Raw genomic sequence first — 16,811 nt, 5'->3', positions numbered from 1 at the left:
TGACCTCCCCAGGGCTGTATGGAAGTCCTGGGCTGCCCAGACAACAAGACCCCTCCTCAGTGTCACTGGTGTGGTCCAAAGGAAAGCAGAGCAAGACATTTCCATCAACTCCAGGAGTTGCTGGAAGGAGGCGTACAAGGCGCCATCCAACCATCTTAGGGATTTCACTCTGGATCCGTGGAGGGTTTTCTCCTTAGCCTTTTCTTCTCTCAAGGATATCCTGCAAGGCAGCGGAGGTTTAGGATCAGAGTTTTCCTTCTCCTAGATGGGCTACCTTTCCAGGTGGATGAGCCCCATCTGCCTCCCTTCCCCCATTTTCAATTACAGCATGTGCAGAAATACCTGCTTGACTGTTGGACCCACTGTTGGTCTCACCTGCTCATTCCCCTGGATTCAATAGGTCTGCTCTAATCAACATTGGATACAACACACTCTCTCTTGTGTGTGTTTCATCTATGCAACCCACACTTTCTTCTTTTAATAAATTTCCTTCTATCTAACAGTGGTACAGAAAAGTACAGCATCCCAAAAATGATTAAAGAGAGGCATTTTAAAAGGGTTTTTGTTGATTGGGGTAGGCACACATCAAAGGATTTTTAAATGTGCTTTTAATAAACAGAGGTCAGGTCCAAATGACAATAATAATTAGAACCTAGCCATTATTATGTCACAATGGTAGCAGAGGATCGAGGAATACATTTCTGGATATATTGCTTTTAAACTCCAAAGATGCTTTTAAATCTCCAAATGCTCCTTCCTGCCACTCACCATCTGGCCCGGGGCGGGGCCTGAAGGACTCCCAGGGACTGCTGCGTTCTGCTGCCCAGGAGGACTCTCCTGTGTGAGTGTCTGAGGGCCCTGCTCCTTCCTGCCACTCACCATCTGGCCCGGGGCGGGGCCTGAAGGACTCACAGGGACTGCTGCGTTCTGCTGCCCAGGAGGACTCTCCTGTGTGAGTGTCTGAGGGCCCTGCTCCTTCCTGCCACTCACCATCTGGCCCAGGGCGGGGCCTGAAGGACTCACAGGGACTGCTGCGTTCTGCTGCCCAGGAGGACTCTCCTGTGTGAGTGTCTGAGGGCCCTGCTCCTTCCTGCCACTCACCACCTGGCCCAGGGCGGGGCCTGAAGGACTCACAGGGACTGCTGCGCTCTGCTGCCCAGGAGGACTCTCCTGTGTGAGTGTCTGAGGGCCCTGCTCCTTCCTGCCACTCACCACCTGGCCCAGGGCGGGGCCTGAAGGACTCACAGGGACTGCTGCGCTCTGCTGCCCAGGAGGACTCTCCTGTGTGGGTGTCTGAGGGCCCTGCTCCTTCCTGCCACTCACCATCTGGCCCGGGGCGGGGCCTGAAGGACTCACAGGGACTGCTGCGTTCTGCTGCCCAGGAGGACTCTCCTGTGTGAGTGTCTGAGGGCCCTGCTCCTTCCTGCCACTCACCATCTGGCCCGGGGCGGGGCCTGAAGGACTCACAGGGACTGCTGCGTTCTGCTGCCCAGGAGGACTCTCCTGTGTGAGTGTCTGAGGGCCCTGCTCCTTCCTGCCACTCACCATCTGGCCCAGGGCGGGGCCTGACAGGCCTCACAGGGACGGTTGTTGTCACTGCTGCTGCGACCCAGGGGGATCCGGAGGGGCGCAGAGTCTGTTTTAAAATGTTCCTTTTCTTTTCATTTTTTTGTATATGTGGGGACGGGGATGGGGGTGGGATGGATGTTTAGTTGGGAATTTGTTTGATTTTAATGGATTTGTAATTTTTATAGTTTTTCATTTGTATTGTTTTTTGTTTTCTGGGGTTTTTTATTGTTTTAAGGTCTTATTTTGTTCTTAAGGGGAAGGGTCAGGGCTGCCGGGGAGTGGGTCCCAGCCAACAAAATGGCTGGGGTATGTTCCATGGAGGGGGATGCGCTGGGACAACCGATCTCAGTGATCACGGGTAGGAGGAGGAGTTACGCTAAGACCAGACCATGTCATTACAGAGGAGGCAGGTTTAGTCGTTGTCTGAGGACTATCCCTGCCTCCGGGTCTGGTCCTGTCCGGACGGATACTAGAATCAGCAAGGGATACCCACATAGCCTGAAGGTGCTGCTGTGCAATGCCAGGTCAATGATTCATAAGACCACTGCCATCCATGACGTGATCATGGATGGAGGATTTGACCTGGCTTGTGTAACAGAGACTTGGTTGGATGAAGCAGGTGGGCCTGTTCTTGCCGCTGCTTGTCCACCAGGTTTCTCTTACGCACAGCAACCCAGGCCCTGTGGGCGGGGAGGGGGGGTTGCAGTGATTTTTAGGAAGTCATTAGTTTGCACCAGGCATCCTATTGGGAAGACCCAGTTCTCTGAGTGCATGTTCTGGAAGTTGGGCAATAGGGGCAGTACAGGATTCCTTTTGGTGTACCGACCTCCCCGCTGCACCAAGGATTCCCTGCCCGAGCTGCTTCAGGTCGTGGCGGATGTTCTCCTGGAGACACCTAGTTTGGTTGTCCTAGGGGATTTTAACATCCATGCCGACACGACCTTACAAGGGGCCGCTCGGGACTTCGTGGAAAGCATGGCCTCCATGGGGCTGTCCCTGAATAAGTTTGGCCCAACCCATAGCCACGGACATGCCTTGGACCTGGTGTTTACCTCCATGGATGTTGGTGTTCTGACACTAAGTAAAAGCGAAACAAAAGAAGTGCCATGGTCAGACCACTTCCTGGTGCAACTTGACTTCTCCGCGACCCTTCCCCTCTGCAGGGAGGTGGGACCGATTCGGATGGTCCGCCCCCGCCACTTAATGGATCCAAATGGTTTCCAGAGAGCGGTAGGGGATGCTTTATCCCATGTTGATGGCCTTTCAGCTGATTCCCTGGTGGCCCGCTGGAATGTGGAGTTAACCAGGGCTATTGACTGTTTGGCTCCGAAGCGCCCTCTCCGATTGCATGGAGCCCGGATGGCCCCGTGGTTTTCCACGAATCTGAGGGCAATGAAACAATCGTTGAGACGGCTAGAGCGCCGGTGGCGGATGACCCATTCTGAAGCTGACCGGACACAGGTTAGAGCTCAGTGTCGAGCCTACCAAGTGGCGGTAGCGACGGCGAAGAAGGCTTTCTTCGCCGCCTCTATTGCATCTGCAGAAAACAGCACCAGGAGACTTTTTCAGGTGGTCCGCAATTTAGCGGAACCACCTGCTACATCGGGGCCCAATACGGGCCACATGATCTCCTGCAATGATTTTGCAAAGTTTTTTGCAGATAAAGTCGCTCAGATTCGGGAAGAGGTAGACGCCACCGTGGGAGCAGGGCCGGGGCGGGGGAGTGCTAGAGTCCTGTCTAGTCAAATTGTGTGGGATCAATTCCAATCTGTTACCTCCGAGGATGTGGACAGGCTGCTTGGACGAGTGAAACCAACCACCTGTCTCCTTGATCCTTGCCCATCCTGGCTTATAAAAGCTAGCCGGGAAGGGCTGGGCGATGGGCTTCGTGGGGTGGTGAATGCTTCCCTCCGTGAGGGAGCCTTCCCAGACCCGCTGAAAGAGGCGGTTATTAAACCGCTTCTTAAAAAACCATCTTTAGATGCGGCCACGATGGCCAACTATCGCCCAGTCTCAAATCTTCCATTCCTGGGCAAGGTGATTGAGCGAGTGGTTGCTGAACAACTCCAGGCATGCCTGGAAGAAGCGGACCATTTGGATCCCTTCCAATCGGGATTCAGGCCTCATCACGGGACTGAAACTGCCTTGGTCGCACTGGTTGATGATCTCCGGCGGGCTAGGGACAAAGGTGAGAGCTGTTTCCTAGTTCTGCTGGATCTCTCAGCGGCGTTTGATACCATCGACCATAACATCCTTCTGGACCGTCTTGAGGGGCTGGGAGCTGGGGGCACTGTCATACAGTGGTTCCGCTCCTTCCTCCTGGGCCGTGTTCAGAAAGTGGTGGTGGGGGATGAGTGTTCAGACCCTTGGGCTCTCACTTGTGGGGTGCCTCAGGGTTCTGTCCTCTCCCCCATGCTTTTTAATATCTATATGAAGCCGCTGGGAGAGATCATCAGGGGGTTTGGACTGGGTGTTCATCAGTATGCAGATGACACCCAGCTCTACCACTCCTTTAAATCAGAACCAGTGAAGGCGGTGAAGGTCCTGTGTGAGTGTCTGGAGGCGGTTGGAGGATGGATGGCGGCAAACAGATTGAGGTTGAATCCTGACAAGACAGAAGTACTGTTTCTGGGGGACAGGAGGCGGGCAGGTGTGGGGGATTCCCTGGTCCTGAATGGGGTAACCGTGCCCTTGAAGGACCAGGTGCGCAGCCTGGGAGTCATTTTGGACTCACAGTTGTCCATGGAGGCACAGGTTAAATCCGTGTCCAGGGCAGCTGTGTACCAGCTCCATCTGGTACGTAGGTTGAGACCCTATCTGCCCGCGGACTGCCTCGCCAGAGTGGTGCATGCTCTGGTTATCTCCCGCTTGGACTACTGCAATGCGCTCTACGTGGGGCTACCTTTGAAGGTGACCCGGAAACTACAACTAATCCAGAATGCAGCAGCCAGACTGGTGACTGGGAACAGCCGCCGAGACCATATAACACCGGTCTTGAAAGACCTACATTGGCTCCCAGTACGTTTCCGAGCACAATTCAAAGTGTTGGTGCTGACCTTTAAAGCCCTAAACGGCCTCGGTCCAGTATACCTGAAGGAGCGTCTCCACCTCCATCGTTCTACCCGGACACTGAGGTCCAGCACCGAGGGCCTTCTGGCGGTTCCCTCACTGCGAGAAGCCAAGTTACAGGGAACCAGGCAGAGGGCCTTCTCGGTAGTGGCGCCCTCCCTGTGGAACGCCCTCCCACCAGATGTCAAAGAGAACAACAACTACCAGACTTTTAGAAGACATCTGAAGGCAGCCCTGTTTAGGGAAGCTTTTAATGTTTGATGTATCATAGTATTTTAATATTCTTTTGGAAGCCGCCCAGAGTGGCTGGGGAAACCCAGCCAGATGGGCGGGGTATAAATAATAAATTATTATTATTATTATTATTATTACTACATTTAGGATTGGATATCATGTTTAAACGAATAGATACTTAAAAAAATAAAAATAAAAAATCCCAACCCACATCTAATTGCATGGAATCATCTCTGTGTGTAGAAATCCCAACACACAAAAAATATTCTGGGCTTTTTTAAAAAAATGCATGTACCCCCATTTTCACTTATCACACAAGGTATTGTTTTGGGGGGAGGAATTAAAAACAAAAGAGCATGAGCAGAGCCTGGCTGCTGGATGAGGCCAGTGGCCCCTCTAGTCCAGCCTCCTGTTCTCAGAGTGGTTGGTCAGGTGCCCCAGAGGGAAACCTGTAAAAGCAGGGCTGGAGCGCAAGAGCCACACTCCCCCTCCTGCAACTGGCATTCAGAGGCATATTGCTGCAGACAGTGGAGAGAGAACATAGCCGTCAGACTTAGCCTTATTGGTGGCCTTATTCTCCTCTATGAATTTGTCTCATCCTCTTTTAAAGCCATTTATCTTGTGGGCCATTGCTGTCTCATTTGGCAAGGAGTTCCATAGTTCAAAATAAGTCCTTTCTTTTAGCTGCCCCGAATTTTCCAGCATTCAGCTTCATTGAACGAGTTCTAGTGTGTATTTTTAAAAAAATTAATAAACAATTATTCAAAAGTTACAATAACAGCTTTGTCCACTGCCATAATATCGTAAAATGATCACTCCCTGAGTTCTAGTGTTATATGAGAGAGAGAGAGAAAAAGAAAGAAAGAAAGAAAAGCTTTTTTCTATCCCCTTTCTCTGTATCATGCATCGTTTTATCCTTTCCTCCTCACTGGGGGTCTCTCTTGTCTCTCGCTCCCCCAGGCCCAAAGACGACTGCTCTGGAGTGCTTGGAGGCCCTCGCCTCAGGCCTGTACTCTGAACTCTTCACGCTGCTCATCTCACTCCTCAACAGGTATGGAAGAGCCAGTGGTGGGTCTTTCTAGGGATGGGGGAGGCAGAGGATTCAGCTTGCTTTCAGAGGCGGACCCAGCAAACCTGCACCTTCCAAAACTATGCGTGGATCAGAATGCAGCCATCTTTTGAAACGTGGCTGTTCTCCAGGCTTTGCAGTGCAAATTCTGGCTCCGTGGGAGACCACCTACCTGCCTTGCATGCAGAAAGTCCCAGGTTCTGTCCCTAATGACATCTCCAGATGGAGCTGGGAAAGATCCTTGCCTAAAACCTTGGCGAGCTGCTGCCAGTCAGTGTAGACAGTACTGAGTTAGATGGACCCATGGTCTGACTCAGTTTCAGGCAGCTTCCTGCAGAGAAACCAGAGGATACAGTGGAAAGCAGCTTCCTGCGTTCCTTTGTGTACAAAAATGCACATGCTAGCTTGGGGCCAGTTGTCAGGGCTTGAGCCAGGCATAGGTCAGCAACAAAAGCAATAAATCACTCAAGGCCAGAGCAGTTAAATGTTTATTCAAGAAAAGAAGCCACAGCGCAGGCCTAGTGGTCTTGGCAATGCTTTCTAGGAGGTCTTGTCCTGATGGAACAGTTGCAAGGACTGAAGGCCCCTGCCTTCCCAGTGCCCACTAGTGCCTGCTTTAAACATTTCCGTTTACACAATGCCTGTCCAGACTATGTTGTCATGTCATCTGGTTTTTAGATTATAGTTGATTTATTTATTTTTAACAGCTTCAAATAGTTGTTTTAAACTGTTTTTTAACAGACAGTTTTATTGTTTTTGTAAATGGTTTTGAGATACTTTTTTCCTTTACCATCAAGCGGCTTGTAAATGTTGTGAAATAAAAAAATAAAAAATGCATATGTAAGTGAAAAGAACATGCAAAAACACATTACATGAGGGGAAATGGCTTTGCAAAAGTGTGAACGTTAAAGGAAGCTGCATACAGAAATGTGTGTGTTAGGAGAAACCCGCACTAAAATGCTTGATGACTTTTCATGGGGTCCTTAAATAAATTGCAAACCAATGTGGAGAACAGAACATTAGGCTGTAAAAAAAAGGATAAACCAAAATGGCCAGATTCACCCATCCCTGGCTTCACCCAAGTTAAGAAAACCCTCCTCCTCCTCCTCTTTCTTTCCCCCTCCTGTTGGCTAATCCTTAGCAAGCTCCATCAATGCGCCCGACCTTTTCAGACCCCAAGTGCATTAGCTGAGCTAACGAGGAGAGGAAAAGCTTTCCCCCCTTCTAACAGAACTTCTCCATCCCTGCTTTGCAAGGCTGCTTCTGCAGAGCTGAGGGCAGCAGGGCCCCCTGTTCCTTAGGCTGGCCCAGCTAGCCAGCATTACGCGGCCACCAAGTTGAATCCTGGAATTGTAGAGTTGGAAGAGACCCAAAGGGTCATCCATCCATCCCTTTCATAAACAACAGCTGGAAGACATACAGAAAGTTAAAATACTAAACAGGTTAAAATGCACATTACCTTTCTGAGCACCTGGACAGGCTTGGCAAAACAGGAATGTTCTTAGCAGGCACTGCAAAGAGTACAGCGAAGGCAGTTACTTGATATCGATAGGCAGGGAATTGCAAAGTGTAGGTGCTGCAATTGGGTTCTTAAAAATGCAGAATAGGTATTGTCTGGCACCTGTAGCAGTGATAGTTTCGCTGATCAAAGCAGTTGAGTGGGCACATCCAGGGTAAACTGGTCCCCAGTTATGGGTTTAATATACTAATAGCAGCACTTTGAACTTTTGGCATGGTAGCAGATCAGCAACCAGTGCAGATCTCTAAGCAGCCCCAGAAATCACGGAATTGGGGTGGCTTCCTTTTTTTGCCAAGGCAGCAGAGGTCACAGCTGCATATGAAGAAGCAAAGACTGAATTAGGAGTCTCTGCAAAGGAGCACTTCTTTCTCTGTGGCTAATCTGTTAAGAGCCCTTCTGGATCAGGCCAGTTCTTTAAATGTATGGTACATTTGCAGCCATACTGCTGGCCAGTCCAGGGCTGTGGAGACCAGTGCTAACCCCTGCATTTTTAATACTTGGGGGCTTAAAACCCTCTCTTCCCTGCAAGAAAAAGAATCCTCTAACCGCACTTTTCCCCCTTTGTCTGCCGAGGGCCCTCAAGTCCAGCCAGCGGTCCTTGTGTTCCATGATGATTGTGGACACCCCCGGCTTCCAGAACCCCGAGATGGCTGGCCAGAGCCGCGGGGCCACTTTCGAAGAGCTGTGCCACAACTATGCCCAGGAGCGGCTGCAGACCCTCTTCCACGAGCGCACTTTCGTGCAGGAGCTGGAGAGATACAAGGAGGTATCGTCTGGTTTGGGGGAAAGGGGCTCATAGCTCCCACCCCAGTCCCTAACGCTAAAGCAGCAGGCAGTGCCTGAGTCAGTTCTCAGGTGGAAAGGGTGGGGCACCCAGGTACTGTGCCGAGATACACCCCCCCCCCCCGTCTATCATCTGGCTTAATTCCTTTTCTGCGCCACCTTCTAATTGAGACCCTAATTCAGCTGCTGATTGAAACCAACGAGGGAGGAGGCTCATTTTAGATCCCCCCTCTTATTAACCCTAATCAGTAGCATCTGATCTGCCACCTCCTAGGAGCAGGGGTTTTCATGAGTTGCCTCCCTCTCTCCCTCTTGCCCCCTTGAGGTCGGATGGCCATCTGTCAGAAATTCTTTAGCTGTGACTGCTGCATTGCAGGGGGTTGGATAAGATGATTTCCCACCCAACTCTACGATTCTATAATACTGTGACTCCTCTCTCATCCCCTCAACCAGGTGTGGGAAGCCTGTGGCACTCCAGGTGTAGCTGAACTACAACTCCCATCAGCTCCAGCAAGGGATGATGGGAGCTGTGGTTCAGCAGCCTCTGGAGGGCCAAAGTTTCCCCACATGTTTCCTTAAACCTTTGGCCTGCATTAACGCAGTAGTATGCTTTCTGCATCTGGCTGCAAAACCTCAACCCTGCACCCTTCTCTTCTGTGGTGACGTTGCCACTATCATGCCTGGGGTGCAGGACGCAGCTGTTCTCCCAAATTTGTGCACTGCAAGAGAACAGCTAGCACAGCACAAGGAGTGGCCAAAATCAGAAATGCCACCCTGCAGGGGAGACTAGCCAGTTGCATTTCTGAGACCCAGGAATCCAGGAAATATTGCAGTCTGAACGTGACCTTTTTTTTTTTACAGAGGCAAAACCAAACTGTTTTGGGTTGTTTTTTTTGTTATTCTGGGCCCCTGAGCTGTCCTTTCAGACACCTGGATTAAATCCGGAGTTTGTTTGAGTGGCATGGCTTGGGGTTGGTGATGGTGGTGAGATCAGGGTTGATGTCTCTCAAAGTTTCTCTTGGCTGTCCTTCAGAATCTGGAACTTCCTTTTAATTTAATTGTTTAAAAACATTTATGCAGGATGCCAGGTGCTGTTGCTGCTGGACAAGCCGTGCATTGTGCACAGGGTGGGTTGCTGGGGGGCGGTGACGATATTGACAACCCCCTCCTCCAACACACAAGGAGATTCCTTCTCCCCTGCCCACAGTGCATGGATTGCCAGTCTGGCACCAGCTCTTTAGGCAACAGGATTTGGTGGGGGTGGGAGAAGGGTGGTGTTCACACACCACAGGGCTATCCAGGGAACCCCCTGCTGTGTGTGTGACTTTGCCCCCATAGATTCTGTTCCAACTAATGCACTGACCACTTCTCTCCACATCCGCCAACCAGTCCCCTCCTCTCTTTCTTTCTCTGTCTCTGATTGCCTTTTTAACTGTAATCTGTAGCCCCACGGGCCACTAATCACGCCTCCTCTGTCCGTCCTTCTCTAGGAAAACATAGACCTTTCCTTAGATGCCTTAGAGCCTAATACATCTGGGTCTATAGCCACAGTAGACCAAGCGTCCCACCAGGCACTGGTAAGCTGCATGTGAGGGCTCTTCACGGGGGATGGCTGCCACCCCTGCCGCTGCCGCCGCTGCCCGTTCCTGCTCCATCCCTCCTCCTGCCCCCTCTCCCCGCATCTGGTCCTCTGCCTGCCCTCAAACAGGGCAGCTGCTTGGCTGCAGGTGGTTCTTTTTTGTGATGCTGCTGGGCGGGGCGGATGCATGCAGGTGGTGGGGTTCAAGACAACTTCCTGCCTGCAGTCTGAGCCACAGAGGCTTCCTCTCTCCCATAACACAGCCAGCCAGTGAGTGTGTGTGTGTGTGTGTGTGTGTGCGAGAGAGAGAGCTCTTTCTCTTTCTTTGCTCAGTTTTGGACTGGGATATGTCCCTTGCAAGCATGCCTCTCAGACCTGGGGTGTGTAAAAGGCAAGGCTTGAGCAGTCTGGGCACAGCTTCAGGGAAACCCGGGGCAGAAACAAATGGAAGCATGTGAGTGGGTGGACGAGAGGATTTAGATCAATTCCACACCGTTTTAAAGCGCCCCGTCGCAAGAATCCTGGAAACTGTAGTTTGCAAAGGATGCTAGGAATTGTTGCTCTGCGAGGACTAAACTACTTGGAGGCAAACCCTTCTGAACGCCGGTTGCTGGAAGCCGCAGGAGGGGAGAGTGTTCCTGCACTTGGGTCTCGCTTGCAGGTTTCCTTCAGGCACCTGGTTGGCCAGTGTGAGAGCAGGACACTGGACTTGATGGGGCATGAGCCTGATCCACTAGACTGCACTTACATTCTTACTACAGTTCCCAGAATTCCATGTGCTTTCAATGTGTGGTGTGAACATGGCCTTATCCTCAAGGCCGGAAGGAACTCGTGCCAGCCTGACTGGCTTGACAGTGGGATGCAGGTGGTTTCTGCTGCTTGGTTTGGAGGCTTCCAATGGGTTCCCTTGCAGTCTGTGCTAAAGAAACCAAGCCTTGCCTTGCCGGGTCAGACCAAAGCCCTGTCTAGTCCTGCCTCCTGGGCACGAAAGCAGCCAGGGCGTCCAGGAGCTGGGCATGGTGGCAACAACCCTCCAGCTTTCCTTTCACCCTGCATATTTCCTGCATGGGGACACTGCGTAGCTGTCTTGAGACCTTGACCCGGGATCTTGGCTCCCCTAACTTGAGCCTTCTGGAGCCATCGTTTTGCTATAACACCCTTCCCTGCAGCTTCTCAGCTTGCAGCATGCAGTTTCAACCAGGAGTGGTGGTTGAGGTGGCTGGTCCTGCTTCTGGAGTCGGACTAGGTGGGGTTTGGTCACCTCCTGGGGTGCTTCACTCCTGGTGACCCCAGAGGTCTGCTTGCAAGGCTTTGCCCAGTAGGGACAACCGGGTCATTCCATGGACCCCTTCAGTGCCTTCCCCAGCATGGATCCAAGCCCTCGTTTTCCCTGCTGTTAGCCAAAGGGTGCTGCGCCCAGAGCATGTTGGGGAGGGGACGACGGGGAGGGCGAGAAAAGGGGTGGAGTGCATTTCAAACCTCCTAGCCTGACAGCTGCCACTGAGGGAACCGGCTTCCTGACTGGGAGCTACAACCTTGGCAGAGCATTTATCCTTCCAATTAGCCAACGCTAACGAGGAGAAAGCGCTGGCTCCAGGTAGGGAGACGGCTGTCAGGGTTAGTTAGGGCTTCGCTCTGATCTAGGCAGATCTGACTGGATGAAGGGGGCTATGAACTCTGTGTTTGTGTGAGAGAGAGGGGGCTGTGGAGTTGCAGTGCAGGCGTCACGCATGGGGAGGATGGATTTCACAGTGGAATTGGTGCATGGGTGTGAGAGGTGCAGAACCTACCCCATTGCTCCCCCTTTTCCACTTACCCTCTGCAGTTTCTCTCTCCAAGTGCATTTCTCAGCAGCCAAGCTCCTGTGACTGAAAGCAACTTTGGTGTGGGGCAAAAGCATTTAAGGAGAATGGTTGTGTGTGTGTGTGTGTGTGTGTGTGTGTGTGTAGCAAGTGGTAGATGAGGGGAGGGCCTCCCTGCTTTCACTGAGAGGGTGTGGGGAAGCATCCCCCCTTATGTGATTGGAACTCTTCCAACGTTAAGCACACCAGGCATCTGATTTGGGGTCATGGGCAGCTGCCTTATGCAAGGTCAGTCTAGCCCAGCATTGTCCGCTTTGACTGCCAGCAGCTCCCCAATGCCTTCTGCTTGGATCCTTTCAATGCGACGTCTCAGGATCTGAACCTGGTGCCTTTTGCAGCTGCTCTCCCGCGGAGCTTTGGAAGCCCCCTCTCCTGGCGTCAGGGTGTGTTACTGGTCTTCTTCTCCCCACACTGCCCTTTAGAATGGAAGAGAGATTTTATGGGGTTTGGGGACTCGATGGGCCCCCTTTGGCCTGACCCAGCAGGCTCCTTATGGGCTCTTGCGGATTTTGCTTTGGTGTTATTTGAAATCGGTATTCTGCTTTTTCACCATGTAGGTGTCAAAGCAGCTTACAACAATGAAACATAGACAATGCAATGGGTCTTCCGGCTCAGCAATGTCTGCAGGGTCTCCCTCCCTCTCCAGCGACCTGAGGAGGGAGCTTTGTCGGGTGGGGAGCAGCGGAAGCGAAGGAAGCCGCTGTTGCTCTCCCGTTTGTCCCGTGCGCCCATCATTTTCCTTTTCCGTTTGCATCTGAGCCAATAAAGGAGTGGGGAGGCGGCGAGGCTTGAAAGTCCCTGCTGCTGCTTGTCATCCTAATGGAGGGGCCTGTTAGCACACAGCAGTGCGGCTGATGAATTTCGTCAGTTTGTGCCGCATTAGGAGGCCGGGAGGGATGTCTCCCCCCACTTCACTTATCCTCTTGCCCGTGAGTTACTTGCAAACAAAGGAGCTTTCCACGCACGCTTGCAAAAGGTGGGGCTGCTTTTGAAACCACCCCACCATGACTCCCAGGAGGGCTGGGGTCACAGACCCGCCTTCCTTCTCCCACTGCTCAGATCCTTATTATTATTATTATTATTATTTCCAAATTGATTTCCTACCATTCTTGGTCCCTAAGCACTCCTGGCAAGCTCAAGAGATAATTTTTTTTTAAAAAAACCAAATAAATCATTAAGTTGAAAACACACAAACCCTGCTACTTGCAAATCACTGAACACTAAAATTATTGAAAACGGCAACAGTGATATTGGCAATTGAAATAGATCAGCGTGAGGCGGTCTGGAAGAGGGACGGCCGCTCCTTGCTGTGGACGGGGATGAAAGAGCCCAACACGCAGCGATAAAACTCGACAGCGGAGCTGCACAGGCTCCCTCGTCAAAGGCACCCGGGCCCAGTCCAGTCCCCAGTGGCATCTCCTGGTAGGGCTGAGTTGCTGCCAGTCATTGTAGACAAAGCCAAGCAAGGTGGCTCCATGGCGTGGCTCAGTAGGAGGCAGCTTCCTCTGCTCCTACTTCAGTCAGCCCTTGGTTTAGAGGAGGGACTCCAGCGTGTCTGGCAAGGCTCCTGCTTTGCATGCAGCAGATCCCAGGTTTAATCCTCGTCATCTCTAGCTGGGGCCGGGAATGTCCCCTTTCTGAAACCTTGGAGAGCCACCATCGTTCTGCCCGGACACTGGGGTCCAGCGCCAAGGGCCTTCTGGCAGTTCCCTTGCTGTGAGAAGCCAAGTTACAGGGAACCAGGCAGAGGGCCTTCTCGGTAGTGGCACCCGCCCTGTGGAACGCCCTCCCACCAGATGTCAAAGGAAAAAAATGACTACCGAACTTTTAGAAGACATCTGAAGGCAGCCCTGTTTAGGGAAGCTTTTAATGTTTAATAGGTTATTGCCAGATGTTATTATTATTATTATAGACAGTAGTGAACTGGATGGACCAATGATCTGACTCATGGGCCTGGCTCAGGAATAGTATCCTGTTTTATATGCCAGGAGCAGGCACGGGAGAGAGAGCTACTGCAGATTGCCCAGAGACAGACCAGTAGATCCTGATCTCTGCCCACTCCTGCTTTAAGTCACTCTCTCCCCCCCTCTCTCTCCCTCCCTCTCTTAGGGGTGGAATATAAGCAGTGCAGAGCATGACAACTCTATGCCTCGTCAAACCAAAAGTTCTGCTGGTTTCTCTGCCAGCACCTGGGATTTTACTAAGAACTGCCCATTCTCTCCTTCCCTCCCTCCTTCCACCCGCCAGTCTTAACTCATCAGCCACGGAGGCGAGAGATCTCTCCGCCTCTCCCCTTTCAATTAAAAACCAAAGCATCTTGGGATGCCGAGGTCCATGCCTGGCTCAGAAATTTCCACGCTTGTGCCTTGCAATTCCCAGGAGGGCCGTCCTGAATTGCCACTGCCAGCTCCTGTTCGGAGATTCTCCCCACCCACCCCTTCTTAAAAACGAAATCAGAATGCATGGATTTTCTTAATTTGGATGCGATGCTTTGCCATCTAGATTCTGCTTTAGGAACTGAAATAGACAGATAAGAGAAAGTCCTTTGTGCAGCACATAGTCAAGCTATGCTGCTTGCCGCAACGGGGGCAGTGATGGCCACCAACTTGGATGGCTTTGAAAGAGGACCCCACAAATTCTTGGAGGGGAAAGGTATCAATGGGTACTAGCCATGATGGCTGTGCTCTGCCTCCATGAATGGGGACAGCAATGCTTCTGAATACCAATTGTTGGAAACTACAGGAGCAGAGAGTGCTCTTGCGCCCAGGTCCTGCTTGCAGGCTTCCCTTTGAGGCCTGTGAGAACAAGGTGCTGGACCAGGTGGTCCCCGTTTGGCCTGATCCAGCAGGCTCTTCTTATGAACATAGATAGTAAAGGGACCCCTGACCATTAGGTCCAGTTGCAGACGACTCTGGGGTTGCGGCGCTCATCTCGTTTTACTGGCCGAGGGAGCCGGCGTACAGCTTCTGGGTCATGTGGCCAGCATGACTAAGCCACTTCTGGTGAACCAGAGCAGCGCATGGAAACGCTGTTTACCTTCCCGCCGGAGCGGTACCTATTTATCTACTTGCACTTTGATGTACTTTCGAACTGCTAGGTTGGCAGGAGCAACGGGGGCTCACCCCGTCGCGGGGATCCGAACCGCCGACCTTCTGATCGGCAAGCCCTAGGCTCTGTGGTTTAACCCACAGGACCACCCGCGTCCCGAACATAGGACGTTACCTTATGCTCAATCAGACCACCAGTCCTTGTAGCTCAGTCGTATCTGCTATGTCTCTCCAGGGTTTCAGGCAGGGGGACATTTCCACCCATCACGGGTTGAACCTGGGATCCTGCATGCCAAGCAGGGTCCCCCTCTCACTAAGCGATGGCCCTTCCCCTTTTCTCCTGAGTTTGGCAACTTCAGGTACCAAGGGTGGCAGCTGCTGCAGCACTGAAGCCTGTGTGTGTGTGTGTGTGTGTGTGTGTGTGTGTGTGTTGAGAGCAGCTGCTCCTCCAATTGCTCCCCGCTGAGTTGCGGGGAGTAATTTTGCTGCTTAAGCCTCCAGATTGAATTTCTACCGAGTAAACGTCTTGTGCGGGAACATTTTACTAGACAATGTGTGTTTCTCCTGTCTCTGGTATTAAGTATTGATTCTTCCTGGGCAAAGTATTTGTTTTTAAAACTGGAGCCGAGCGCAAGGCTGCCCCCGCCTGCCCCCGGCTTTCTCCACTTCATTGCTCCTAGGGCTGGGCTTTCCCAGGCAGGCTTGTGGCGATGTGTGCAGCTTACGCAGAGGGAGGAGGATACCCAGGGTGTGTGTGTGTGTGCCACACATGGGTAGCAGTACACAGTGCTGCCCCCAGGAACGGGGCAGCCCCTCTTGGGCAAGTTGCCCCCCCCGCCCCCTTGCCTCCCTCCCTGTCCTACCACACCCAGCTTTCTTGGTGGAGGTTACAGACCCTAATAACACAGTGTGGGGTCTTGGGCGGCTCCTACCTGCAGGTCCGCACCCTGGCCCGGACCGACGAGGCCCGCGGCCTGCTGTGGTTGCTGGAGGAGGAGTCGCTGCAGCCCGGAGGCAACGAGGACACTTTGCTGGAGCGGCTGTTCACCTACTATGGCCCACAGGACGGAGACAAGAAAGGTGAGGCGCAAGGAGGTCTGGCCTTAGCTGCGATCCCTGCATCGCAGGGGATTGGACTAGATGACCCTTGGAGTCCCTTCCAATTCTACAGTGTTATGATTCTATGAAAAATAATTTAAAACAAGGGCTGTAAAGGGAGGAAATTCTGCTGACTGTCTCAGGAAATGCCTTCTTCCATATGAGCATCCCCCCGCTCCCCTTCAAAAGTAGGAAGATTCAGGACAGGTAAAACAAAGTCCTTCTTCATGCATTGCATAGTTAAACTATGGAACCTGCTGCTACTAGGAGGCATCAGTGGCCACCAACCTGGATGGCATTAGAAGAGGATGGGACAAATTCATGGAGGAGGAGGAGACTCTCAGTGGCTGCTAGCCAGGATGGCTCTGCTCTGCCTCCACAGTTAGAGGCAGTGATGCTTCTGAATCCCAGTTGCTGGAAACCACAGGAGGGGAGAGGGTTCTTGTGCTCAGGTCCTGCTTGTGGGTTTCCTATTGGGACAACTGATTGGCCCCTGTGAGAAGAGGGGGATGGACTAGATGGGCCCTTGGCCTGACCCAGCAGGCTCTTCTTAGGTACTTAAAGTGCTTCTCATGGCCATTTGCCTGTTTTATTTTGGAGCCCCTCCAGATGCCCCTTTTATCGTGCATTCGTGGTTATTTGTGCTCCTGGTGGCATCAAAGCAGTACTATGCCATCCCGTTTATAATTCTCTTTGCTCCTGTGAATCATAGAATTGTAGAGTTGGAAAGCTTTGGGATGGACGTACTGCTTTGTTTCAGCCCTGTAACTTCCTGCTGAAATACGGCAACTTTTAATTCACAAATGTGCTGGTTTATTTTTCGTTGTCAGCTTTTGATGCTCCATAGTTGTGCAAATGCCTCTCTAGGCAGCAATTACGCCGTCACATTGGGGAAGCATCACAGAACAACTAACAAAAGAGGAATGATGTGCAGACAGCCCAGTATAAATCCACCACCACTGCCCTGTTATTGCAACATTGC

At 51.9% G+C, this 16,811-nt stretch overlaps 1 protein-coding gene across 17 annotated transcripts in view; it reads left to right on the top strand.

Moving 5' to 3' along the window:
- The window catches only part of MYO18A (myosin XVIIIA), a 146,974-nt gene that overhangs the window by 68,393 nt on the left and 61,770 nt on the right, over positions 1 to 16,811 (top strand). For 16 of the 17 annotated variants that reach the window (XM_080982729.1, XM_080982728.1, XM_080982724.1 and 13 more), the window contains 4 exons: positions 5,833 to 5,923; positions 8,034 to 8,226; positions 9,734 to 9,820; positions 15,670 to 15,811. In XM_080982729.1, coding sequence (XP_080838855.1) covers positions 5,833 to 5,923; positions 8,034 to 8,226; positions 9,734 to 9,820; positions 15,670 to 15,811 — 513 coding nt within the window. The remainder of the gene's footprint in view (positions 1 to 5,832; positions 5,924 to 8,033; positions 8,227 to 9,733; positions 9,821 to 15,669; positions 15,812 to 16,811) is intronic. The other variant, XM_080982736.1, reaches the window with a different exon arrangement.

This window comes from Podarcis pityusensis, assembly GCF_964106645.2.
Source record: "Podarcis pityusensis genome assembly, chromosome: 15".
Lineage (NCBI taxonomy): Eukaryota > Metazoa > Chordata > Lepidosauria > Squamata > Lacertidae > Podarcis > Podarcis pityusensis.
Note: the sequence above shows the minus strand (reverse complement) of the source record. Positions and strands in the feature narration are given on the sequence as shown.